The sequence below is a fragment of the Bombyx mori genome, chromosome 10 (genome assembly GCF_030269925.1).
Source record: "Bombyx mori chromosome 10, ASM3026992v2".
Taxonomy (NCBI): domain Eukaryota; kingdom Metazoa; phylum Arthropoda; class Insecta; order Lepidoptera; family Bombycidae; genus Bombyx; species Bombyx mori.
In genome coordinates this window covers 15,838,990-15,866,733 of record NC_085116.1, presented here as the reverse complement: position 1 = coordinate 15,866,733, position 27,744 = coordinate 15,838,990, and the positions used below count along the sequence as shown (strand labels likewise).

At 38.9% G+C, this 27,744-nt stretch overlaps 3 protein-coding genes across 4 annotated transcripts; 2 read left to right on the top strand and 1 right to left on the bottom strand.

The window, feature by feature from the left end:
- The first annotated feature begins 862 nt into the window (after positions 1-862).
- On the top strand, positions 863-13,224 carry LOC101740168 (GTP-binding protein 1). Its single transcript, XM_004921546.5, has 12 exons — positions 863-1,402; positions 2,522-2,633; positions 4,679-4,853; positions 5,442-5,620; positions 6,225-6,388; positions 6,699-6,937; positions 7,766-7,910; positions 9,597-9,779; positions 10,290-10,425; positions 10,777-10,910; positions 11,393-11,530; positions 11,867-13,224. The coding sequence occupies exons 1-12, from the start codon at positions 1,304-1,306 to the stop codon at positions 12,017-12,019; spliced, it is 1,857 nt and encodes a 618-aa protein (XP_004921603.1). The 5' UTR covers positions 863-1,303; the 3' UTR covers positions 12,020-13,224.
- On the bottom strand, positions 13,221-14,484 carry LOC101740037 (mediator of RNA polymerase II transcription subunit 9). Of its 2 annotated transcripts, none has more exons than XM_004921545.4 (3): positions 14,104-14,484; positions 13,915-14,020; positions 13,221-13,724 (listed from the first exon to the last, which is right to left on the bottom strand). In XM_004921545.4, the coding sequence occupies exons 1-3, from the start codon at positions 14,205-14,207 to the stop codon at positions 13,584-13,586; spliced, it is 351 nt and encodes a 116-aa protein (XP_004921602.1). In that variant the 5' UTR covers positions 14,208-14,484; the 3' UTR covers positions 13,221-13,583. The 2 variants fall into 2 exon arrangements, with proteins under 2 accessions (XP_004921602.1, XP_062526733.1); XM_062670749.1 differs by having other exon boundaries at positions 13,221-13,719; positions 14,104-14,437.
- Positions 14,485-16,159: 1,675 nt separating this feature from the next.
- Positions 16,160-27,361, top strand: LOC101739903 (ATP-dependent RNA helicase DHX8). The gene is made up of 13 exons (XM_004921544.5): positions 16,160-16,378; positions 16,643-17,628; positions 18,464-18,625; positions 18,943-19,194; positions 19,724-20,018; positions 20,365-20,582; positions 21,035-21,282; positions 21,847-22,513; positions 23,388-23,528; positions 24,304-24,456; positions 25,468-25,793; positions 26,579-26,758; positions 27,077-27,361. The coding sequence occupies exons 1-13, from the start codon at positions 16,285-16,287 to the stop codon at positions 27,297-27,299; spliced, it is 3,945 nt and encodes a 1,314-aa protein (XP_004921601.2). The 5' UTR covers positions 16,160-16,284; the 3' UTR covers positions 27,300-27,361.
- The last annotated feature ends 383 nt before the right edge of the window (positions 27,362-27,744 follow it).

The window sequence follows — 27,744 nt, the reverse complement described above, 5'->3', positions numbered from 1 at the left end:
GGTTTCAAGGTTCGTGGCGCATTTACGTTGTAATTGTCTATGGGTTCCAGTAACCACTTAATACCAGGTGGGCTGTGAGCTCGTCCACCAATCAAAGCAAAAAAAAAAGTGTAGGTGAGCTCTCGGCGCTTAAACCGGAAGGGTTACTAACACTGACCCTAGCAAGAGCAGTGCTTCGCAGAATCTACCACCGGATCGAAAACGCGACTCACTGAAAAGATCCGGCGAAAACTCATTGGGCTCTGTTTATGGGTTAATTTACTCGTCGAGGCCTTCGTCGCAAGCAACGGGTACGGCGAGAACGGTGACCGGTGCTTGAGGTACTAAAAGCACCAATTCTCTTTAGGAAACCTTGAACAATTCTATGTGCCAAAAAGTACCATTTTAGTTCTCTTCGTTCATTTAAACAGACAAAAAGAAAGAATTCCTTACGATGAAGGTTTTACTTTCTTATTACCTTTAGTATTAGTAATAATACCTTTCGTAATACTAATTTACTTGTAAAGAATCAGTAGACCGTAAAAATAATTTTTATTTCACATGCTAACGAGAAGTACGAAATGCTGAAGACAAGTTCATAAAAAAAATTTGACTCGTTGGTGCAGAGTAAAATTCAATGAAAACTCTTGCTAAGTTTCCCCACTTCTTTTTGGACCAAAGTAAGCGGTCCATTTATTTTTTTAGTGACTAAAGCGTAAAAGAAACTTATTAAACTGAAATTAATATTATCAAGTAGGAAAGTTTATAATAGTGTTTGAACTGTTAGTATACTCAGAATTTTCTAGGGGAATTTTAGGTATCAACTAGGTAGGTTAGGCAAAAATTAAAAAGCTATGGCCGCAAAGAATTTAAAAATTATTAAAATCGAGTGAGTTGTCAAAAAGTTGGCATTTATCCCATCTGTTAAATTGGTTTTGATTTTGCTAATTCCCAAAATACTTACAAGTACTGAAAGGAAAAAATGCCAGAATATAATTTTTTTCATTGAAATGATGAATTAAAACCTTAAACAACATTAGTTTAGTCAGAAAAAATTATAAAATCATATCAATGTGAGTGTTGACACTGAGAAACTACAAAATTGTGTTTGTAACCGAAAGATAAATTACCTTTCGTTTATTAAGCCTTGTCAAAAATTCTATAGCCAACAACATTGTCATTCGGATTATTAGTAAAATAGAAGATAGCTTACATTACGGAAGGTCGTTCTTTGTTTCCCCTTATGCCGACGTATGACATAATGCAGTGAATAGCAGTGAAGTTCAAGGGTTCTGACTGAGTTTAAGTAATTTGGAAAGTAAAAATGGACAGCGTACCAGAATCTCCGATTAAGGCGATTTCCTTAACTGAGGATGAAGCCTTCGTAGAAAGCGAAACAGATTATTCCAGTATTAGAGGGAAGGTGAGTGATTTGTTTATAAACATACTATTCCCGCCCTAAATAAACTTTAATATGCTATGCATATTAAAATGAAAGATTCTTCCTGATTCTGCTTCTGATAATAATTAAGAGAAAAAAGATTTTTTTTAATCCTTTTTAAGATATTTCAGTGGGCAGTAGGATGTTTCATCATATTCATAAAATGTAATGCAATTCAATGTGTGAAATAGCAATAACAATTGGTTATGATGCAACATGATGAAAAAGAGATAAACATTAATTTGCCTTTATATTGAAATCAATATGAAATTAATAAAATCAAAAAGGAGAGTTTTATAACACACAAACCACCATTATTAATATTATTATTAAGTTTTTTTTTAATTTATGTTTTTTTCTTCATTAAAATAATATAGGCATTTCACAATTATTAAAAGGTTTTTGAACTTACTTTTTAACTATATTAAACTATAAACTGTATATTTTTAACATATTAACTGACTATATTATGTTATATACTTAATATAAAAGTAAATGTCTGTTATATTTTCCCTAAACTGTTGAATCCTTTGATAAAATTAGGCATCAAAAAGCTTTGAATCCTGGAAAAGAATAATATAATAGGCTACCTTTAATACCACTGCAGACTATGGGAGGTCCATGTAATAAATTAAAAGGCCCACATAATATAAAGTATAATGTGTAACAAAACACTACTTAGTATAAAATACATTAATGAATTAATATCACTATTTGTTGGATAATAAGTTATGTACAGGAAATAAAAATATAAAATATAATTACTCATAATAAACAGTTATTAAACACTTTTGAAGTCAACATGGCTTAAAGGATAAGATGCCCGGTATATTTGTATCAAGTGTTTCAATTGTGCCATTGTTTGAATCCCGCAGGCAGGTAGAAATCTTTCTAACAAAATGTGTACCTAAAATGTTCATGAATGACTTCCAAGCTGAAGGAATAACATTGTGTAATAAAAATCAAACCGCAGTAGTTCTGGTGGTAGAACGTCTCATGAGTCTGCACACTGCTTATTTCTGCTGTGAAGCAGTTATCCATATTGTTTTGGCATGATGGATAACTGCTTCATGATCATTCATGTGGTAATATTTTATTTAGATGGTGATGGTGAGTCCAAATGCTGATGAGTATGAGTTACTCCGTAAACAGCTATTGGAAAGGCTTGAAGCTGGAAATGGCGAGATCATTTATGATATTGGACATGGAGAAGGTAATTATAATAATTTCATAGGTTTTATTGATCTAATTTACTAGTGTTTCATAATGCAACCTTAAAAATTATAAAATTATAAGCTAATATTTAACATTCAGCATTTTAATAGAAATTTTGCTCTAAAAGTTTGGCAAGTGTAGGAAACTTTGGAAAACTCTAAGGCACTAAAGTACTAAATATTATTGTTATTAAAGTACAAAACTAAAGTAGCCAAATATAAAATTGCTAAATAAAAACAATCTAAAATTAAAATTTACAATTAGTTCTGGGGTTTGATATCAATATTTAAAGGGAATAAGGCAGCTTGATATTTTGAATTGGTTAAGTTTTTCAAGCAGTCTTTAGTATCAAAATAATTTCAAATCTAAATGGCAGAGGCCAGTTAGACATAGCTTTACTTAGAAAAGTTGTAAGGAGTCATCAACAAAGTGAAGTGGTAGGTCACAGTCAAAAACTTGTGTTCTATAAAGCTCAGGTTGAGCCTCATACATACTTCTATTTGAGTCGATACAGTAGAAGTTTCTGATGGATAGGAATTGGCTATTTTGTTCTGTCCATTTCACATTCAATGTCAATGAGCGATGGCAACAACATATCCAATCACAAGATCAAAGTGTGAAAAAATATTCATAGAAAGTTTGATTTTTCAATTTTAAATCAACTAGATTACACTTATCAATTGTTATGACCAATTATGTTATCCAAATAAGTTTATCTTATCGGTTCAATGCTGTTGAAAACAATGAATATTTGTGTTTGAATTGACTTTGACTTTCAAATTACTCAAAGAATACAATTTTAGTAAAAAATTTTTTTTTATTGCTTACGTTGGTGGACTAGCTCACAGCCCACCTGGTGTTAAGTGGTTACTGGAGCCCATAGACATGTACAACGTAAATGCTCCACCCACCTTGAGATATAAGTTCTAAGGTCTCAGTATAGTTAGAACGGCTGCCCCACTCGTCAAACCGAAACGCATTACTGCTTCACGGCAGAAATAAGGAGGGCGGTGGTACCTACACGTGCGGACTCATAAGAGTCCTATCACCAGTAATTACGAAAATTATTATTTTGCGGGTTTGATTTTTATTACACGATGTTATTCCTCCACCGTGTAAGTCAATCGTGAACATTTGTTAAGTACGTATTTCATTAGAAAAATTGGTATCCGCCTGCGGGATTGGAAAATCGTTGCATCGCTCAATACTGATGAATATTCTACATAACCAGAAAGTTTTTTTTTCACTGTCTGAGAAGAACAGATATTCATAGTATAGACTTGCAGGAGTTTCACCTTTTATATTTGTTATTTAGAAAGAATGAAATACAATGCATTTTACTGAAGTTATAGGTGCTACACTGTGCTAGGGACTATATTTGGTGGTGTTTGGATCTTTAAAATATGTAGTAGTGTTATTCTAGTCATATTATGCCAGGGGTCGGAGGAGGGCGTCAAGTCCCACATACCCCGCGTGCCCCCTAGGCGCGGGGACCTCGTAGAAGGTTCGGCTCCGGTTCCGAAAAAATAAAATTAAAAAAATGTGAGCCATCACGGGACGCCTGGCAGATGTGACACATCGACATTATTTTGTAAAATTAATATGCAGAAAAGAACAGATTGTGATAGGAAATAAATATGTCATAATGATAAAATAAAATATTACGAAAAAATAATTTGTTTTCAAGTAAAACATAGGTTATGTGTACTGTAGTAAACAACACTGTATACACTATAGGTATCCGAGCTCAGTGTAGCGAGAGAGATGGCTTAACGCCGGATCGAGTGGGAGAGAATCGCACAGTCGATTGCGCATGGCGACGCGTCGCCACGCCAGAAATCGGTTTTACGTGCGGCTATAGATGTTTCACATCAAAAGTATTACACAATCTTACAAAAAAAGAGACCCTGTAAGACCTCATTGCAATCTCAATTTCTAAAACAAACTGATGATGGTAAAATAGTAACCGCAGATCAAAGTCCCATGCACTTCTTAAAAAAATTCGTTTATGATCCCCTGTTCTAAACTCTATATATGTTGCAGATGGTCGGGGCTTAACAGAGGATGAATACAATGCGTCCCTAGCAACGCTTCATTCATTGGTGGCAAGTGAGAGAGTGTCATGTGTTGAGCTGAGGAGGTGGGAGTGTGGAAGTGGGCTCACCGGCCAATACCTCCTTAGGACGGAGCTTGACAATAATGACTTTATGGAGATTAGGTTTGTTTTAACCATGATTATGTAAGTCTATGTGTAACATACATTATTTTTTTTCCATGCAACCCTTTTTTTTTCCCTATCTAATCTGATAGTCTTGAGAGGCTATTTCAGTGTAACCTTAACTAGTAGGTAGATCACGGGGTTCAAACCTGACGACGTTGCTAACACGAACCCTAGGAAGAGCCGTGCTTCGCAGAATCTACCACCGGATCGGAAACGCGACCCACTGAGAAGATCCGGCGAGAAACTTAGTGGCCTGTGTCTGTGGGTTAATTTACTCGTAGAGCCTTTCGTCGCAAGCAACAGGTTCGACGAGAACGATGACCGGTGCTTGAGGTACCTAAAAGCACCGTTAGTGGATCAGGAGGATCCGAAATAACGTGTGACGCAACCCATAAACCCACATCAGTATAATATATTTATCCTATTGTTGGAAACTTGAGATATGCTAACTACGATTCCAAGAACAATCGAAGTCACCCCTTTTGTAATAAATAGTATGCACTCTGTGGAAGATCTTCTCTCTGATGAAACAACAAAAATTTGGCTTAGTGCTAAGGTCGGTTCATCATTTCTCTTCCCCCCCAGAGTGGCTGTGGTGGGTAACGTGGACGCTGGCAAGTCCACGCTGCTCGGGGTCCTCACGCACGGAGAACTGGACAACGGTCGAGGGTATGCACGACAGAGGCTGTTCCGCCACAAACACGAGATGGAGAGCGGGAGGACCAGCTCCGTGGGGAACGACATATTGGGCTTTGATAATATGGGTAATGCATTAGATGCTGTCATTAATTCGACTTGTACAAACATCTTGGAGGGTTTTATGCTTACATTACTCTTAGTGTTTTACGGCCGTCTGGTGTAGTGGTAAGTGACATGGTCTCTACACAAGGGGGTCGCGGGTTCGAATCCCGCCAAGGGAAGATATTTGTATGATAAATATAAAATGTCTTTTCCAGGGTTATGGATGTTTATTAAATATATGTATGTGTATAATAAAAATCTTACATTTATTTCTGTTATCTGGTACCTGTAATACAAGTTCTTTACGAACTTAGCACGGGACCAGTTAACGAGGCGTGATTGTTTTAAAAAAAAAAAAGGTTGGGTGAATGATGTGTGATGTAAGATGAATGTATTGAAACTCTGTTGATGTGCCCTTTTAAACAGCATGAGGTTTCTTACACAGTGCATCAAAATGATTGGTCTTACTGACCTTTCCATCTGGTTGCCTCACGGATATAACGTTGAGTGTTTTCTGTAATAATAATAATGATAAGTAATACATTAAATGGAGTCACTTTAAGGAACACAAATTTAAAAAGTACTTTCAAAAAGTTCTGTTCTTAGTCAATATTTTTTCCCGTCCAGGTAATGTTGTGAATAAGCCAGATCACGGCACTCTTGACTGGGTGAAGATCTGCGAGAAGTCTTCCAAAGTGATAACGTTTATAGACCTAGCTGGACACGAGAGGTACCTCAAAACTACGGTCTTTGGGATGACGGGACACGCTCCCGACTTTGGGATGCTCATGGTTAGTGTTGTAATGCTAAAGATTTTTTTTTTATTCCTTGGATGGGTGAACGAGCTCATAGTCAACCAAGTATTAAGCGGTTACCGGAGCCCATAGCCATCTATAATGTAAATGCCGCCACCCACCCTGAGATATGAGTTCTAAGATCTCAGTATAGTTACAACGGCTGCCCCACCCTTCAAACTGAAACGCATTACTGCTTCACGGCAGAAATAGGTAGGGTGGTGGTACCTACCCGTGCGGACTCACAAGTGGTTCTACCACCAGTAAAATATATCTAAAGCAAATATTGATAATGTTATTGTTTCAGATCGGAGCCAACGCGGGTATAGTAGGAATGACCAAGGAACACCTCGGGCTCGCTCTTGCCTTGTCAGTGCCAGTATTCGTTGTCGTCACCAAGATTGACATGTGCCCGCCTAACGTTCTGCAAGACAATCTCAAGCTGCTCATCAGGATCCTCAAGTCATCGGGGTGCAGGAAGGTTCCGGTGATGGTGAAGTCGAAGGACGATGTCATTGTCAGCGCCACCAACTTCGTTTCGCAAAGGTAGTTTTTATTCATTTATTGCTTAGATGGGTGGACGAGCTCACAGCCCACCTGGTGTTAAGTGGTTACTGGAGCCCATAGACATCTACAACGTAAATTCGCCATCCACCTTGAGATATAAGTTCTAAGGCCTCAAGTTTAGTTACAACGGCTGCCCCACCCTTCAAACCGAAACGTACTACTACTCCACGGCAGAAATAGGCAGTTTGTGGTATCTACCGGTGCGGACTCACAAGAGGTCCTACCACCAGTAATTACGCAAATTATAATTTTGCGGGTTTGATTTTTATTACATGATGTTATTCCTTCACTGTGGAAGTCAATCGTGAACATTTGCTGCGTACGTATTTCATTAGAAAAATTGGTACCCGCCTGCGGGATTCGAACACCGGTGCATCGCTTCATACGAATTCACCGGACATCTTATCCTTTAGGCCACAACGACTTCAATTATTATATGCGAGCTTATCTTGAAAATGTCGTAAGTGAGATTCAGGCATTTGTCAAATATATTGCGTTGTATAATGGCTACCGTCACAATAGTAATATCAAAGACACGATCTCGCTTTTTTGTAATCAGATAATTGTAAGAGAAACAAATATCAGACACTAGTGATTTCAGAATTGACAACAACAACTGTAAGTACTGAGTATCATTACAACCAGGTGAATGGTTTAAGAATGGATAAAGAACAATCATTCAATTTAGAATTATAGTTCGAAAAGAGAATTGTAATAATACTTCAATACTTTAATTGGTTGAACATCCCATAAAATATGGGTAATATTTTTATTTCTGGCAACATTGACTAGTACTTTCCCTTGCAGGCTGTGCCCAATATTCCAAGTTTCGAACGTGAGTGGGGAGAACCTCGAGCTATTGACGATGTTCCTGAACCTATTGAAGACGAGGATGCCCTCGCACGAAGACAAGCCAGCCGAATTCCAGATAGACGACACATACTCCGTGCCGGTCAGTATTCAACCTTAACGCGTTGCAATAGAGTCGCTGTGACAAAACATTGTGATTACATACTCACAAATTAAATATTCAGTTAATTTTAATCTTATGGAATAGGTGAGCGTTAAAACAACGTTTTGTTATCCCTATTGTACGTTTTTGCATTCGGCGGTGACGTCATCACGGGTGACATTTCACTATCTTAAAATAAGTTTCAATAATAAACAACCTTACTTATTATATTGTTCCTAACTGCCACGTAAGTGGATCTGTATAACGATTATAGTGACGTCATTCATTCGTGGAATCTTGCTGGCGGAGTGGACCAATGTCAATGTAATCAATATTAAATTTTTTTTTAAGAACCTAATTTAAACACAAATGGGTTTTTTTAAATACCTTAGTTGCGTTATGCGGCTTAAAAATCTCTACACAGGACTATGTCCTGGTACGGCAGTCAAAACCCGTATGCTTTCGCTCGGTGTGGAACACGACTATATCCGCATGTGTATGGATAAAGTTACCTATGTGCAAAAGGTATAGGCACCGTATCAGGTCTTATTTATACGCACCGTAAAGAACCTTTCGTCAAAAAGAACGGCTGGTAGTCTTTTAAAAGTATAACGTCAACGTGTTAAACAATTGGAAATGTATTCACGCATTAACACATTCTCTACCATGTAGGTCACCGGTGCCCTACGCGGCGCACTGAAGTAATTATGTCGATTTCTGTTACTAAAACGCCTGGATTGCCTAACTTCGCCTTTTTTGTTTGTTAATGTATGTTTTAGTCTTTTAGGTCTGTCAGAAATAGATTCATTGTCAGTATCGTTCGGATTCGTTTTTCCCGGAGTCTACTAGATATTCCGGCGACTTAGTAATGTACGCGCTGGGGTTCGGGATAAATAAAATTTCACCAAAGTACAACTTAAAAACTGTATTCAAAACTTAAAACACTTAAGTACTTCACAAATACTTTAAAACACTCAACGAACACTTTAAAACTCTCAATTCGTTTGCTCCACTTCGCTCCAGGTGATCCGTTCGCTGTTTCGCGTCGAGTAGTTCCGATTACTGACTGACTGCGTGCCATCCCTACAACGCTTTTATAGTCGATACCTCATCCCTAGAATTATCATCCGGTCACCGTCCTCGTCGAACCCGTCGCTTGCGACGAAGGGCTCGACGAGCGAACTAACCCATAGACACAGCCCACTGAGTTTCTCGCCGGATCTTCTCAGTGGGTCGCGTTTCCGATCCGGTAGTAGATTCTGCGAAGCACTGCTCTTGCTAGGGTCAGTGTTAGCAACTCTCCGGTTGAGCCCCGCGAGCTCACCTACTAACGTAAGGGTGAAGCTGAAATAGCCTCCCAAGGCTATCAGCATAGGTAGGAGGAAAAAAAAAAAAAGAATTATCGAGAATGTTCCACACAACTCAAGTCGTAGTTTCTGCTATCTGTCAATAGATGGCGTTGTAATTCTCGAGCATTCTGGATCCTTCGATAATCGTTTCGACTATTCGGCGATAGATGGCGTTACTCTTACCGGCGTAACAGTAAGAAGAACAAAGATAGATATCGACATAGTTAGTTGAGTGCGCCGCGTAGGGCACCGGTGACCTACACGGCAGTCAACGTGTTGAGTAGTCCATTCCGAGGTCGTAGTGAGTGTGTGTGGTGTGCGGGTGTGTGGTGCGCAGGGCGTGGGTACGGTGGTGTCGGGCACGGCGCTGGCGGGCGTGGTGCGCGCGGGCGACACGCTGGCGCTGGGCCCGGACGCGCTGGGCCGCTTCCACCCCGTCGCCGTCAAGTCCATCCACCGCAAGCGCATGCCGGTGCACGAGGTGCGCGGCGGACAGACGGCCAGCTTCGCGCTTAAGAAGGTACGTCACAGCGACGGTGCACCACTTATGCATTAATGATAACTCTTAACTTAATCTTAACTGGTGGTAGGACCTCTTGTGAGTCCACACGGGTAGGTACCACGACCCTGCCTATTTCTGTCGTGAAGCAGTAATGCGTTTCGGTTTGAAGCGTGGGGCAACCGTTGTGACTATACTGAGACCTTAGAACTTATATCTCAAGGTGGTTGACGAATTTACGTTGTAGATGTCTATGGGCTCCAGTAACCACTTAACATCAGATGGGCCGTATGCACGTGCCTGCACGGGCAATAGAAAAAATAAAAAAAGATGGGTTCCGTAACAATTATACACTCACATCACGCTCGTCCAACCAATAGAACTTTCACAAACTGACAGTTGTTGAAAAAGTCAAGCGCGGCCTAAAATTCAGTATTAGAACTGTATCTATGGGCAACGATAGCCACTTGCCATTAAACAGACCTAAGATGGTCTGCGAAAGCATTATAATTACATATTTATATGTAACAGGTGAAGCGTTCTCAAATCCGCAAGGGCATGGTGATGGTCTCTCCGTCGCTGAACCCTCAGGCGTGCTGGCAGTTCGAGGGGGAGATCCTCGTGCTGCACCACCCGACCACCATCTCCTCGCGTTACCAAGCCATGGGTGGGTTTTATTTTTTTATTCTCTTGTTCTCATTGTTAAAGCGCTTTTCATTTTTGTGACATGTATGAACTAATTTTACCAACTGCTCATTAAAAAAACACTCATTTAATTTTCATTCTTCCATCATACCCGTAGAGTGACAACCCTAATTATTGTATAGCGATATATCCAGAGTGGTGTACTCTTATTTCTTAAATTTACCTTACCAGTGCCAATAACCTCACACAAAAATGACTGAGCAACAAATATGCGTTTCGTAGCTTTTATCATTTGGTTCTGGAGCCTAAAAAATAATGAAAATTGTTCATTTAATAATGCTATATTAATATTCTCGTGTGTTTCCAATGGCAGTGCACTGCGGCAGTATCAGACAGACAGCATCCATATTGTCGATGTCCAGGGACTGCCTTCGGACCGGGGACAAAGCTTTAGTCAAGTTCCGCTTCATCAAACATCCGGAGTATCTCAAGAGGGGACAGAGAATGGTATGATGCTTTAGTATTTGATATCATTCTCCATATTGATCGCCTCGTTAGTCCGGTGGCTTAGTAGCCGTGCCTACTGTACTACTGGTAAATTCTCGGTCGCATTTTTACTGGTGGTAGGACCTCTTGTGAGTCCGCGCGGGTAGGTAGCACCACCCCGCCTATTTCTGCCGTGAAGCAGTAATGCGTTTCGGTTTGAAGGGTGGGGCAGCCGTTGTAATTATACTTGAGACCTTAGAACTTAGATCTCAAGGTGGGTGGCGCATTTACGTCGTAGATGTCTGTGGGCTCCAATCAAACACCAGGTGGGCTGTGAGCTCGTCCACCCATCTGAGCAATAAAGAAAGAAAAAAAGATGGGTAGAATGATAGCTCTTATCTGTGCAACTTAACAATACAGTTAACAATTCAACTTCTAACGTCAAAGTTCCCATATAGCGAGTTTTATCAATAATGTCTCCAATATTAACGAAATCTGCCCAGGTGTTCCGTGAGGGTCGTACAAAAGCCGTGGGCAACGTGCTACGTCCGGAGCCGATGTCGCTGAAGCCCGCCCGGCACGACCGCCGGAACCCGCAGCACAACAACCACGCAGCCGATGAGAGTGATTCGCAGCACGTGGTCTGTAAAAATAAAAAAAATGTTTTTTTAGTTTTCAAATTTTGGGCTAGCAACACTACATTTTTTGTGAAAATATGGTATGGTAATTAGCTATTAATAAAATGATATTCCCGAATCACTCGTCCGTACTGCTTAAGTATTCTCAGCTAATTTTTCCACAAAATTTTCTGTATCCTAATAGCTCTTCTGCCATCCCAGGAGGTAAGGCGTGTTGTGTGCCTATGCAGGTTGGTTAATTATTTCATATAAAATTATAATAAAAATATTTAAACTTGCACACAAAAAAAAAAACACTCAAATAGAGACTTTAATTTATTTATCATTTCTCGATAACAGCAAGAGAGCGACGTGACTGCAATGGACTCTCCGTTCGAGATCCAAGCGGACAAGCGCGTCCAAGGCGGAGGGGCGGGAGGGGGGCGTCGTGGTCGGAAGAGACACGACAAGCCGCCCGAACCCACACAACCGACCGTCGCTGCGGCTAATTAATACACGCTGCAGTCAAGACGACAGTGTTACTAATCTAGAAGAAAATTATAATTTTTGGGGTTTTTTCTCTCATTTTAAACTTTTTCAATTTTGGTATGAAGGGCGCTTGATGAAAATGCCAATAAAGTTTTTTGTTCAATAAAAATGCTTGAACGTCAAATGTCAGAATTATAGTTCATTTTTACATAAATACGGTAGGTATAGGTTGAAAATGTTTTCCTTTTACCATTTAAGTAGGATAGGCACAAAAAGTACAAGAAATGTACATTGAAAAAAGAAACATTTTTTGGTAGACTTAGCTTAATCAAGTCTGTCAACTTTAATAGTTACTAATTTCTGTGAAATAGTGGCTGTAAATTTAACGTATCTGAATTCTTTCTTTAAATATTAAAAAAAATATATTAATATTTGTCCACAGAGGACAGTTATAATTAGGACTTCTAGAAGTTTGCTAGATACATTATCATCGAAATTATATTATTCAATATACTAATACTGTGCAATCGCCTTTAAGAATGTAATTCAATCGATAAATAACTTTACAAATATTCGGAGAAGAATCTGTATTAAATGTAAAACAACTATATTTTACTTTTAATACAAAACTATTGCTCTAAAATGACTGGCTGGAAAGTGGCACATACTATTCAAATTAATCTAAAATCTATATTGATCTTTTTATCTAACTTAAAGGTTTTTCTAGTGATTGTTGCATAGTACAATTTAGTAGTTTTACTACCAAGGGTAGAACTCCTGTCGTTTTCTGGGGACGTAGTGACACTGATTAATCTAGACAGCCTCAAGCCATACCGCTAATCCACCTGTCACAATGGGTCGGCATATTTTCGCAAGTTAAATCACTAATAACCTCGAGGTTCTTATAACACTAATTAAAACTCAAGTATATATTTTTACAGCACTAAGCTTAATCTTTTAGGGTCACTTAAAATATTTGAACACTTAAAAATAAAAATTAAAGTTAATGAGATCAGAGTTTTGAATCATCATTGCCTTAACTCTGAAAACCTTATAATCGCAATAAAATTAGTGAAGCTAGCTGCTTTCTAAAAGTAAATATATTTTCAATATTTTGACATTTACAATGAATACCATTGCAATATTGTGATTTTTTCTTAGAATTAAGTAAAGTTTATATTTTTATTGATTTGTTCAGAGTGAGTGAAATAAAAATAGCTCTAACTATGTTACAGTTTTTTATTATCTAATTTAGTAGTTATATTATGTAAAGGACACTACTGATAGTGAATTACAATCAACAGCAACTAATCCATGGTTAGCCAAAAACATCCAAGGAACTATTATTATTTTTTCAGTTGTTTTTTTGCATCCTGTACTCCTTCCTTCAAATTTGCACTGAACCTTTTTAAAAACTCTATAAATTTATTAACTTTCTGTGGATCAACATCAGAGAGCTTTTCCTTCCCTCTGTAAAATACTGAGACAGCTAACTGAGCTGCTCTTCGTACAGGGTAGGACTCTGCAATCTTCTGTACAATTCGTTCATTATTGGCTAAGTATTTAAGCAGCGCACGTAGAGGCATCTTCACTTGAATGATGTCTCAAATGAGCACATATTCCGATACTTCTGTAAGAGTTCACGCTTTAATCTCAGCTGAGTGCGGAGCAGTTCAAATTGCTTCAGCTGGTCGTGTTTGTTGAATTCTATACCTGGGAGCCTCCTGATCTGAAATGAGTGATATATTATTGCAGATAATTGTGTACTGGTTGATGATATATTATGGCAGATACTTGTGTATGAGTTCATGATAAATTTGATTCCTCAAAATACAAAAATTATGCTGACTTAGCATATTATTTTTACATTACAAATGTTAAATACCAAGTATGTTTCCAGTATTTGAAAGTAATCTCACCTGAGCTTTAGCTATTTCTAGCCTCTTTTGTAATTCAAGAACTCTATGACTGCACTCGTGGGACTCGCGTATTTTCGACGCGTTGTCGTGAAAATCTCTCTCCACGCTGTAATAAAAACATTTAAAGCACCAGAAAATACAAAATGAACTTGAGCAAATCTAGTTTGTCTCAAATAATACGCAAAATACCTTCGTATTATATCGTATACAATCGGTAAAAAGTCTACATCTACATCCTCAACAGTCAGGGGACTGTAGTTCGTCTGTTCTGAATGATCTGTGTTGTTTTCCATTGTACAAATTTTAAGCACAATTTTTCACTTGCTTATTATGTAACAGATTTTATTATACGTACGTTGTTTATTAATTTATAAATTTATTAGATTATGGTTATTAAACACATAAACCTAGGTACGTAAAAAAGTAGGTAGATTCTTTACCATCACAAAACCGAAAACGACAAAAATAATGATGTGTTATTGTGTTATCTATGGACAGCAATGGACTATGGACGAAATCGCGGAGAATAAGTCGAATGTTTGTGTGATCGGTGTTCGACAAGCAAAGGAAATAAAGCTCATACACGAAATTTTTGGAACGAAGTTCTTTACGGCAGGCTTGGAGGAGATAGGGATTTTGCTGCACGTCCGAACTGAAAAAAATGTGATAGTAAAACCGTAAGAAAAAGTCCGTGGAATAAAACCGTTAAATAAGACGTGCGCAGGCGCGACAGTCATATACACAAGCGAGTAGTGTATAATACCTTTCTCTTTTTATGTATATTCTTAGTACGATGGCTATACAGTGTCTAATGTATAGTCTACGTGATGACGGTTATTATTATAATTCGTATAAATAGCTGTTTCTTTGTATATTATTATTATAATTTTTTATAAATCATTGTGAATAAAATAAAGTTGATAACTTTGTAATGTAATTATTATTATATTTTTATCAATAAAAAATAAAATAATAAAAATGTATACCTGAATAATTATTTTCTTTAGACCTCGAATAGAACTTGAAATTAATATTTTTATAATAAGGAACTTCGTTCCTATCCGGTGTCCCACGACACCACACATCTTTTTTTTACAAAGGCTGTAGTAATGTCTGTTAAAGAAAAGTAAAATAAAATGAAAAAAATGTTTGAAATAAAATGAATTTGAATGAAATTATATGACCATCGGTGTTTTATGGGACGAAATAAATTAATCAGTCTGAACAATAGTGAGAGTTTACTCGTCACTTAACTTTTTAGAAACGCTTGAAAAACCAAGTTCAACAACTTGGTTCCATTTTCTTAATCTTATCCACTTTCACGAATACGAAACCGTTGCTATTTATTAAACTTGTAGAAACACTGGATTAAGAAAATAGCACAACTCAGACAAGTTATCTTCTCCTATTTCTGCCAAGATTTTGGAATCGACTAAGAAAATAGAAATTTTTTAAACTACTTACCTATCATTATATTCTGCATAAATTTTAGGCCCGACTCTACGAAAGTTTTAAAATTCTACTAAGTTTATTCACGCTGAAGGTAATTGTTTTTACTCAACTAATTATAATATGTGCTTAGTGATTTTAATTAATTAAAAATATATCAATCAGAGGTGCTACGGTAATAAAATACCCCATTCTTTCTAAATCAAGAAGCTCTGTAGTGATACGTTTTAGTATTGAAATCGCATCAGATTTTAAGAACGCCAAATGGCACTTCGAAACATCAGTAGCAGGCTCTATCCGAATCATTTTCTATGGTTCGTACGTATATTAAAATATGAGTTAAGAGTGTGTTGCTGTGTGTTATTTTGTTTCTGACAGGGTATACGAGGAACGAAGTTTTTTTATTTTTTTATTTTTCTATTTAGTGTTTATTCAGGATTAAATGTGTAACTTAACAATAACGGTGGTTTATTAATAATTTAATATCTGTGAAAGTGCACCAATGTGGGAAAATGAAATAAAGCTGCTGGACGTTGCTTCTCGGGATCGTCTAAAAAGTTTACTGAAAAAGTTTCAGTAAATAACCACAATTTTACTGAAATTATATTTCATCCCATATCATCTCATCTCATTTCATTTAATTTTAGGTCAATTTATTAATGTTCCAAATGAATTAATTTCATTTCATTTCATGTCATAACTATTTTTTGTCATAAAAAAAAAATAGCATATTAGGCTGTATGGTATGATACTTTTGCCTTTTTAGTTGGAAAAGTGGAACTACCACTTTGTTTTTGACAGGTGACAGTCTTCGTTAAACAGTAAAGTCAAAATAGCCTAAAAATGTGAGTTTTGTGTGACTTTGTTCATACGTTAGAATTTGTTAGATTTGATGGTTTTAAAGTGAAGCTAATACTTAAAATGGACGAAGTCACTAAATTAGAGCATCTTTCGCTCGTGTCTAAAATATGCACCGAGCTAGACAACCATTTAGGTTTGAACGACAAGGATTTAGGTGAGTAGACTACTTTTGTTTTGATCATTAAATTACATGATAAAAGAACGATGTCATAGAATAAATACAGCGTTGCTTATACCAAGCAATAATTATGTTAACCGATACGATAGATTAAAACGAGCATTTTTTAATCAGGTTAATTGGAGCTAGTCAGAAACAAAGAGATCCTTTTACCATACTTCGAGGTTCTTGTGTTTTAACATCTCTAATTTTTTCATACAAAATTGTGTCTGGAATTTTAAATTACTATATTTGTTGCAGCGGAATTCATCATAGATTTGGCTGATAAGAATCCAACATTTGAAACTTTTAAAGTAGCATTGGTTGAAAATGGGGCTGAATTTTCTGATTCCTTCATGACAAATCTACTCCGTATAATACAGCACATGAAACCTGTGAATACATCAACATTGATTAAAAATATTGCCGAAACTGAAAGTGAAAATCCTTTGGCAAAAAAGTTTCCTGGCTTGGCCATACCAAATGATAAACCTCAATCTTTTTCTGATGAAAGTAGTGATGATGAAAAAGACAAAAAGAGAATAACAGCCAAAGACTTATTTACAGAAGAAATTAAACCAAGTTCTACTGATAATGTTGTTGATTTGGCGATGGCTGAATTGGAAGCTTTAGCACCTTCCAATTCTACAACAAATGAACTTCTTATAGGAAAAGAACCCCTAAAAATTGAGAGTAGTAGAAATAGTGATCACAAAGAAAAGAATAAATCAGAAGAATCTAGAGATAAAGAGAGTAGGAGTCGAAATCCTAAAAGAAGCAGAAGTAGGGAACGTAAAAGAAGCAGAAGTACACAGAACACAGATAAATATAAACTAGAAGAATCTCGAGATAGAAAAAGGCATAGTAGAAGTCGAGATCGTAAAAGAAGTAGGAGCCGAGATAGAAAAAGAAGTAGGAGCCGAGATCGTAGAAGAAGTAGGAGTAGAGATTATAAAAGAAGTAGAAGTAGGGAACGTAAAAGAAGTAGAAGTAAAGGTAAGAGAAGTCGTAGCCGGGATAGGAGAAGCAAAAGTCAAGACAGAGACCGTAGAAGAAGATCACACAGTCGACATCGTCACAGATCCAGGTCTAGGGACAGGCGTAGATCTTACTCGAAAAGTAGAAGATCAGTATCAGGTGGCAGAAGATCTCGTTCAAGAAATAGAGAAGAAAAATTTGATTATGGCAAGAAAAGCAGAAAACGCAGCCCTGAAGTAGAATTGAACGATGATCCTGAACCAGGAAAAGTAAGCTCCTTTAAATGTCTCAATTATTGCATAATTTTTATCACACTAGTTCAGTTTGACTCTCTACTTTTAGGGAAGATAGTGCAACTTTTGCTCCTGGTAATATATTTTATGAAATTAGCGCATATTATTTGCACTTATTATTTGGCATACTCACACTGTCTTTTAATATGTAACCGTTTTCTTATTTTATCACACTCAATTTTGTGAGCCTTGCCCCCATTGTGGCTGTGCCACTGCCCTGTTTTTTAACCTTTTTAAAAATATCTCTATAGTATAAATTATTCAATATACTTTTAGACAATGATAAAAAAATAAATACTCACCATGTGAATAAATTATGACATTGGAACCAATACTTCCTCCCGTTGTCATTAACATATTATTGCAACTTTAAAAATGATTGTTTTTTTTGGATATACAAATTAAAATATTTTCATAAAGGATTTATCATTAAGCAAAGTGTGAATTAACTTGGAATACTGTTTTAATTTATGGCTTGGTAGATAAATTATTTTTTAGAAATAATAATTCTTCTACTGTTGAAATTATGATTTTACAACGTTGATATTAAAAATACTTAGTCCTATTTTAAACAACTTGTCTCTAAGTTTTTGGTGAACTGAAAAGCCTTAGAGATTGTAATTAGAAAAGTAATCGAAAGCTTTGGCCTAAAGAGTATGATATGTTGATCCAACGTAATTCTTATTTCACTACATTATGGATCAATGTAAGCAAGAGTAGGCACAAAGTTATTCAGCCTACCAATACAACTAAACATTTGAGAATTACACTGTTACCATGTACATATATCAGTTCCTTTATTGATTTACAGATATACAGTGGCCGCGTTGCAAACATTGTACCATTCGGCTGTTTTGTTCAAATTGAAGGAGTCAGAAAAAGGTGGGAAGGATTGGTGCATATCTCACAGCTGCGAGCTGAGGGTCGTGTCACCAATGTATCTGATGTTGTCAATAGAGGTGATAAAGTTAAGGTAAATTAGTATTTAAGTTTTAATTGAGCACTTATAAGAGAGTATTGGAATAACTTGAAGCAAAATACCAGTACTCAATATACTCAGATACAAAATACTCAGTAAGATACCCACTGTCCAATTTTTATTTTTAACTCCTTTTGGTCAGTGTTATTATCATAGAACGTAATTGAAAAGGAAAATGCTAAAGAAATTGAAAGATTGAGGGAGAAGAAAGAGACAAAAGAAAGGAAGTTAAGAGATGAACTCAATCTAATCATAGATAACTATAGTAATTAATTTACATATATACAGAAACAAAAATTTCACATTTACAGGTCAAAGTAATCTCAATAACAGGACAGAAAGTTTCTCTCACAATGAAGGATGTTTGTCAAGAGACCGGGAAGGATCTCAATCCAGCATCCCATGCTCACCTGGAAGCAGAACGTGAAGGCCGAAACCCTGATCGCCCTCCACCAGCAGCAACTGTGTTAGCCGGACTCCAAGGTGGAATAGACCCTGATGAGGATTCTAGTAGGAAGAGGGTGACAAGGATATCCAGTCCTGAGAGATGGGAGATCAAACAGGTAAATGTGAAGTAGGGTTCTCAGGCAGTTTGTTTTCAAAATGTTGTTCAATTGCAGAAAGCATTGAGAGCATGTCATTGAGAAAGATTAATGTTATCTTAAAATATATTTTTTACAGTAGTACTAATACAGTACATTGCTTTTTTATTACCAATACAACAAACTAATAATATTTTATGCATGTATGTAATAATAATATGAAGCAATCTTGATGGAAGTCACAAATATTTATTTAGGGACTCTTTTTTTCTTAAAACTTTTTGTGTGCTTTAAAAATAAAAAATAAAAATTATTTTAGTTGCTCACCACAGAGCAAAAAATATGTAACAAATAAAATGATTTACATTTAAACAATTTAAATTTTACATAATAGAAACATTGTTAAAAAAAGCATAGACAGTTTTCTTGCTTTATAGCTCTGTAAACTTTTCGGACTTCAAATTTAAATACCAATTTTTTCCTGTTTTTTATATATATAAATATTATTACTATAGTCCATATAAAAGAGTAACGAAAAATTCATTTACAGATGATTTCATCAGGCGTAATTGATAAGAGTGAATTACCAGATTTTGATGAGGAGACTGGTTTACTTCCAAAAGATGAAGATGGCGAGGCAGACATTGAAATAGAGCTAGTAGAAGAAGAACCTCCTTTCCTCCAAGGTCATGGCAGAGCCCTTCACGATCTTTCTCCAGTAAGGATAGTTAAGAATCCCGATGGCTCCCTTGCACAAGCAGCCATGATGCAGTCCGCATTGGCCAAAGAGAGGAGAGAGCAGAAGATGATCCAACGGGAGCAGGAAATGGACAGCGTACCTACTGGTATTTTATCTAATTAACGTTTATATCTCTCATAGTAAATGGAATTTACAAGTTGTGATCTAAGTTTCAGTCGTAATTAAACTATAATTCGATTTATAACTTAATATTGTTTTTATTGCTTAGATTGGTGGACGCGCTCACAGCTCACCTGGTGTTAAGTGGTTACTGGAGTCTATAGACATCCACAACGTAAATGCGCCACCCACCTTGAGATATAAGTTCTAAGGTCTCAGTATAGTTACAACGGCTGCCCCACCCTTCAAACCGAAACGCATTACAGCTTCACGGCAGAATTAGGCGGTCAATTGTAGTCAAGAATGTTCAATTTATGTTCATTTATTTCTAGGTCTAAATAAAAATTGGATAGATCCGCTACCTGAGTCCGAGGGTCGAACGTTAGCGGCCAACATGCGAGGCGCGGGCGTGGTCCCTCAAGACTTGCCAGAATGGAAGAAACACGTCATCGGTGGAAAAAAATCCTCATTTGGAAAGAAAACGAATTTATCCCTGCTCGAGCAGAGACAGTCGCTGCCCATATACAAGCTTAGAGATGAACTAACTAAGGTACGTAGTGTGCGCAGTTACGGACTGTTGGAGCAATCATATCTTTTATATATTTTATCATATATCAATCATATATTTTATATAGCCATTTTTATAATCGGAGCTTAATTAACAGTAAGAATTTATACGTACAGCCATCGCGCGTTCAAATCAAATCAAATCAAATAAAATAAAAAATATTCAACATAAATGAAAGTACATACTTATTGAACGTCAAAAGAACTACCGCCAATTCACAAAAACTAGCCTCCGCCCTGAGAAGAACTGGCAAGAAACTCAGCGGGCATGTCTTTTTTTCTATATAATAGTTTTTTTTAAATATTAATTTTTACAATGAGTATTATAACGTAAAAATTATTGCAATATTAAATGCCCGGAGCGAGCAACTCATTCCCACTCTGTGCAATCTTCTAGTTCCGGTCTGAAGGCCTACCGTTGACTCTGTGTTCCAGGCCGTGTCCGACAACCAGATCCTGATCGTGATCGGCGAGACGGGGTCGGGCAAGACGACGCAGATAACGCAGTACGTGTGCGAGTGCGGGCTGGCGGCGCGCGGCAAGGTGGCGTGCACGCAGCCGCGCCGCGTGGCCGCCATGTCCGTCGCCAAGCGCGTTGCCGAGGAGTTCGGCTGCCGGCTGGGCCAGGAGGTGGGCTACACCATACGCTTCGAGGACTGCACCAGCCCGGACACTGTCATCAAGTTAGTGGAACTGCACTGTCCAGATACTTTGTCTAACATTTTAAAATTAACAGTAAAATTTTCAGGTCTGACAACTTTACTCTAAACTATACTGATGGTGAGTGGTTACCGTCGCCCATGGACTTCAGCAATGCCAGGGGCACAGCCAAGCCGCTGCCTACCGGTTACCTTTGGTATATGATTGTGTATATTAAAGTGAGTTTTTTACTGGTGGTAGGACCACTTGTGAGTCCGCACGAGTAGGTACCACCGCCCTGCCTATTTCTGCCGTGAAGCAGTAATGCGTTTCGGATTGAAGGGTGGGGCAGCCGTTATAACTACACTGAGATCTTAGAACTTATATCTCAAGGTGGGTGGCGCATTGACGTTGTAAATGTCTATGGGCTCCAGTAACCACTTAACACCAGCTGGGCTGTGAGCTCGTCCACCCATAGTGTTGTCATATGTATTGCGTATGTCAACAAGCTCATCGATCTACTGAATGTAAGCTTAGTAACTACTACTATCGAGTTACCAGGATGTACGACAAAAAGTTACCAACGTTAAGCCGACTAATAATTTCAGATACATGACGGACGGCATGCTGCTCCGCGAGTGCCTCATGGACCTGGACCTGAAGGCGTACTCGGTGATCATGCTGGACGAGGCGCACGAGCGCACCATCCACACCGACGTGCTGTTCGGTCTGCTGAAGCAGGCCGTGCAGAAGCGCCCCGAACTCAAGCTCATCGTCACGTCCGCCACGCTCGACGCCGTCAAGTTCTCGCAGTACTTCTTCGAGGCCCCGATCTTCACCATCCCCGGTCGAACCTTCCCCGTCGAAGTCTTGTACACCAAGGAACCGGAGACGGACTATTTGGACGCCTCACTGATCACGGTCATGCAGATCCACCTGAGGGAGCCCCCGGGGGATATCCTGCTGTTCCTCACTGGCCAAGAAGAGATTGACACGGCGTGTGAGATATTGTACGAGAGAATGAAGTCCTTGGGGCCGGACGTGCCGGAGCTGATAATTCTGCCGGTGTACTCTGCGCTGCCGTCCGAGATGCAGACCCGGATCTTCGAGCCGGCGCCCCCCGGCTCCAGGAAGGTGGTGATCGCCACCAACATCGCGGAGACGTCGCTGACCATCGACGGTATATACTACGTGGTGGACCCTGGCTTCGTTAAACAGAAAGTCTACAACTCGAAGACTGGAATGGATTCGTTGGTTGTAACTCCTATATCGCAGGTGATACCCCGTTTCTATAAATCCGTGACCAAATTAATCTGTCACCTAAATTTCATAATCATAAGAATACACAGATGATTCGTGTCTGAATTAAAATGATAAAGTGACTAGCTGTACCCGTCCACTTCCCTGGGCATTTAAAATTAACATTATTATTTCTCACCCCCACAAAGATTCTCATGATTAACGCCCCCGCAACTAGTGTAGGGAGTCCAACACTCATATAAATACTAGCCTACCCGTTAAGTACATGTATTTTCTACATGGATACCAAGTTTCAAGTCAATCTGATGCATGGTTCAGTAGTTATAACGGAACATCCGTAAAAACCACTGTAGATTTATATATTAGTATAGATATGTTTAACTTCTATACAATATATGTTGTCTGTTGGTGAACTTGCTGATCCGTCGACATCTGGTTGAAGCTCAATAGTGTAAGGATGGGACTAGGGTATTTTAACGACTGATCACTTCTGAGTATGATTTATTACTGCTCTCCTAATAAAACGATATATGTGTATATAAGTGCTTACTTACTACGTCACAATAGCATCAGCATTGCTGAACGTCGCTTGAACAGGCACGGCCACGTCCGGAGGCTCAGATATACAGAATATTGTACAGAATACTACTACTATAAAATATTGAATTGTCATCGGTCATTAATAGTTAATCCGACGTTCTGAAGGAGGTTAAAATCGTGTTCAAAAATTCCGTTATATAGTAACATACGTACGTCTGAAGCTAATAAAAGCGTATTAATAAGACTTGACCTAAAGGTTTTAGTTACCAGGTCATAAAATCCCTTAAAAAAGCTAAGTGAGATTGAGTAGGTGGTAACGTTTAGAGTAAGTGTGAACAACATTGTGCAGGCGGCGGCGAAGCAGCGCGCCGGGCGGGCGGGCCGCACCGGGCCGGGCAAGTGCTACCGGCTGTACACGGAGCGAGCCTACCGGGACGAGATGCTGCCCACGCCCGTGCCCGAGATACAGCGGACCAACCTCGCCACCACCGTGAGTGCCGCGCCATGCTCGCACCTCCCGCCAGCGGACCAGAGCTCATCCATATTATCTGGAACCGCTGCGTTCATCGACAGCGCCACGTACCATCCGGATATGGAATGAGCTCCCCTCCACGGTGTTTCCCGAGCGCTATGACATATCCTTCTTTAAAAGAGGCTTGTGGAGAGTATTAAGGTATAGGCAGCGGCCTGGCTCTGCCCCTGGCATTGCTGAGGTCCACGGGCAACGGTAACCACTCACCATCAGGTGAGCCGTATGCTCCTCTGCCTACAAAGGCAATAAAAAAATACTGGGGGGGGGATCTTTTTTTATAGCTTAAATGGGTGAACGAGCCCACAGCCCACCTGGTGTTAAGTGGTTACTGAAGCCCATAGACATCTACGACGTAAATACGCCACCCACCTTCAGATATAAGATCTAAGGTCTCAAGTATACTTACAACGGCTGCCCCACCCTCCAAATCGAAACGCATTCACACTGCTTCACGGCAGAAAATAGGCAGGGTGGTGGTACCTACCCGCACGGACTCAAAAGGTCCTACCACCTAATAAAGGACAATGCCCATTTTCTTTGGGCGTTTGGGCCCCTAAAAAAAAGTTGTCTGGTCATGATGGTTTTAATTTCATTTGATAGACAAAGAAATATCGTTTCATATTCAGAAAATCATTTTTATATTCTCACCCAGGTTTAAGAGAAATGTTTTTTTTTTGGCACAAAGTTGGCCCACTTTTGGGCATTGTCCTTTACAAGTCATAGTAAATTTCAGGTATTACAATTGAAAACAATGGGTATAAACGATTTGCTGCATTTCGACTTCATGGACGCGCCGCCGGTCGAGTCGCTCATCATGGCGCTGGAGCAGCTGCACTCGCTGTCGGCGCTCGACTCTGAGGGACTCCTGACGAGGCTGGGACGCAGAGTACGTTGAGATGTCATGTCATGATATTAGCTTATAATCTGTACCTGCATTGAACAATAAATGAAGTTTGACCTAAAGGTCTCTGTCACCAGGTCATAAAAAAAAAATGAAATAGGAACTTTTTGGCGGGAACGCGAGGAGTGAAGTTGTGTGATTTGCTTTATTTTGTCTATTTAGTGTTTCTTCAGGTTTAAATTTGTTGTAACAGTGGTTTATTAATGGTTAATATCTGTGAAAGTGTACAAATGTGGGAAAATTAAACAAAAGCCGCTGGACGTAACTTCTCGGGATCCTCCAAAAAGTCCACTGAAAAAAATCTCAGTAAATGACCACCACCTTACTAAGATTATATTTCATCCCAAATCATCTCATCTCATTTAATTTCATCCCAGTTGATTAATGTCTCAAACTAATCACCTTCATTTCATTTCACTCCATATTATCATATTTCATAAAAATATGAATATAAATTAAAATAAGACATGACTTAAAGGTCTTAGTTACCAGATCATAAAATCCCTTAAAAATTTTTTTTAAATAACTTAACATTGCAAAAGGCTGGTAAGCAAAACCTATAACAAGCTAACGTTATTTGCTAACGATACGACCTGCTCATGACTCTCGTGGGAAATTAGTGCAGTGGTTTCCCGTTGCCTTCTGCACCAGCATTTTAGGGGGTATTTGATCCCCAAGGTTTCTGATGCCTCTTCCGTATAGGTTGTCCTGATGAGTGTGTACGGTTATACCGCCATTGCTCGGTCGCCATTGCCCTATTAGTTTTCTAGCAGGGAGCACCACGGCAACCTGTTGGTTGCCGCCGCCATCCGGCGCGTGCAGGTGGGGTTGACAATAGGGCCGGTGAAGGTAGCATTCCGATCTCCCCTTACTCCCCTTCAGGAACTCACAGATCTACATGAACTCACAGATAGCAAAATGTGAATATCGTCAATTCATCTCAAAAAATAGGCAGACCCTCAATTCAAGTTTAATGAACCCAATTATTATTTTCAGATGGCCGAATTTCCACTAGAGCCAAACCTATCGAAGATCCTAATCATGTCGGTGGCCCTGCAGTGCTCGGATGAAATACTCACAATAGTGTCGATGCTGAGCGTCCAAAACGTTTTCTATCGGCCGAAGGACAAGCAGGCGCTTGCCGACCAGAAGAAGGCCAAGTTCAACCAGCCGGAAGGGGACCACCTGACGCTACTGGCCGTGTACAACAGCTGGAGGAATAACAAGTTCTCGAACGCGTGGTGCTACGAAAACTTCGTGCAGATCAGGACGTTGAAGCGGGCCCAGGACGTGAGGAAGCAGCTCCTCGGGATCATGGACAGGTAGCCTTCAGCTTTGGTCTAAATTTTGGGTTTCTGCGAACGAGTACCGATGCATTTTAGTAAAGGTCTTGTGACACAAACTACATACTCTAAGTCATTTTGTTTTTTTTTTATTGCTCTTGTAGTCAGAAGAGCACACGGCTCACCTGATGGTGAGTGGTTACTGTCGCCCATGGACTTCAGCAATGCCAGGGCAGAGCCAAGCCGCTGCCTCCGAAATACGGACTCAACACAATTTTCGCTTGTGAATACCGAAAACACAAGGCAGCAATAAATACAAATACCAATTGTTTTTAACAAGCAGACTATATGAACGATTAGTTCGCGCTCCACCTATGGTGCGCTGGCGGTACTTCAACACATAAATACTTCCTGAGGTGCCAATCACAAGTTCCACAACAAAAGACGACGCGTCGTGAAAATAGTTTTGTCTGTGGACGACAGGTGGCGCACCGCATCATCCCTCTGCGCAACTATTGGAGTTCCACCCTCTCGGCAGCACAGGACAGCTGTTACACAGTCCAATTGAAACCCCAACCTCATATTTCGATGTGGATGACACCATTAAAATAACCACTTAACCTTCAATTCAACAATGCTAATGCGCCCCACTTTTTCACTGGTATAGGACATAGGTTAATATCAGATAAAATTGCTTGAAGATCCTGCACGATTCAGATTTATCTAAGACTTATTCTAAACGCGCTTATTAGGGCTACCGTCGATCTGCTGCATGAATATCTGGTTACTTTGCCTGACATAATTCGGAATGTTTTGGTTTTCAGACACAAATTAGACGTAGTTTCAGCCGGTAAGAATACAGTTCGCATTCAGAAGACGATATGCTCGGGCTTCTTCAGGAACGCGGCCAAGAAGGATCCCCAGGAAGGATATAGGACGCTCGTGGACAGTCAAGTTGTTTATATACATCCTTCCAGTGCACTGTTCAACAGACAACCGGAATGGTATGCTTTTAAATTTTTTTATATAGATATATGACTAAACCAGTCCAGGGCATAACGCCGCCATCGCGTTAATATTTTCGCTTTAACCTATAAACAATATTGTATTGGTCAATTTGGATCTATCTATCTTGTCTCACTAAATTTATGCCTCGACCAGCGCTTGCACCATCCAAGATACTGTTAAAATTTGAAAGCTTCCGTTTTTTTTCTATTATAATATGACTGTGTAACTTTAAAAAGCATTTTCTTTTTATTACTGTGTTTCGTCGCTCTATTTTGTATTGAATAATTTTTAAAGAGATGCTTGTTTTACGACAGGGTAATCTACCATGAGCTAGTACAGACTACGAAAGAGTACATGAGGGAAGTCACGACCATAGACCCGAAATGGCTGGTTGAGTTTGCTCCCGCCTTCTTTAAATTCTCGGACCCAACAAAACTCTCTAAATTTAAGAAGAACCAGAGACTGGAACCGTTGTACAATAAATATGAGGAGCCGAACGCTTGGAGGATATCGAGAGTCAGACGCAGAAGAAATTAGTGGTGTTGTTTATGTCTGTGTACGTCTTGTACAGATAATAAAAATAAAATCATAATATTCGTCATTTTGTTTAATTTTAAAATTGTTCCCTGGTGCAAAGAACAGTTACGAGGCCGTATGATTACTTTACTGTACTTTTATAGTGGCTGATAAAGTCTATAAATATTAAATGCAATTATAAAAATATATATTTCTTGTCGTTAAGGTAGACCAGTGTATGATACATACTTGGTTATGAGTGGTCACCAATACACATTTGCAGCAGTAACGCCAGAGACAATGATGAGCGGCTGCTTACCACCTAAAACTATAAAAGTCGCTTGTAGGACAAGACCAGGACAGTCATAGCCCTTAGAAAACAGCTCAAACAGCGTATACCTCTCGTATTCGTTCCGGAACGCAATGGTGCTTGGTAAAAAAGGTTTCTAGAAACTAGCAGTCTTAC

Excerpts from the sequence above, each read along its gene's own strand:
- LOC101740168 (XM_004921546.5), top strand. The coding sequence starts at position 1,304 with ATGGACAGCGTACCAGAATCTCCGATTAAGGCGATTTCCTTAACTGAG. Across the intron at positions 6,389-6,698 it reads CCGACTTTGGGATGCTCATG|ATCGGAGCCAACGCGGGTAT; the intron begins GTTAGTGTTGTA and ends TTATTGTTTCAG. Across the intron at positions 11,531-11,866 it reads AGAGTGATTCGCAGCACGTG|CAAGAGAGCGACGTGACTGC; the intron begins GTCTGTAAAAAT and ends TCTCGATAACAG.
- LOC101740037 (XM_004921545.4), bottom strand. The coding sequence starts at position 14,207 with ATGGAAAACAACACAGATCATTCAGAACAGACGAACTACAGTCCCCTG. Across the intron at positions 14,021-14,103 it reads GTATACGATATAATACGAAG|CGTGGAGAGAGATTTTCACG; the intron begins GTATTTTGCGTA and ends TTTTTATTACAG. Across the intron at positions 13,725-13,914 it reads TAGAAATAGCTAAAGCTCAG|ATCAGGAGGCTCCCAGGTAT; the intron begins GTGAGATTACTT and ends CACTCATTTCAG.
- LOC101739903 (XM_004921544.5), top strand. The coding sequence starts at position 16,285 with ATGGACGAAGTCACTAAATTAGAGCATCTTTCGCTCGTGTCTAAAATA. Across the intron at positions 17,629-18,463 it reads ATGATCCTGAACCAGGAAAA|ATATACAGTGGCCGCGTTGC; the intron begins GTAAGCTCCTTT and ends ATTGATTTACAG. Across the intron at positions 24,457-25,467 it reads TGACGAGGCTGGGACGCAGA|ATGGCCGAATTTCCACTAGA; the intron begins GTACGTTGAGAT and ends TATTATTTTCAG.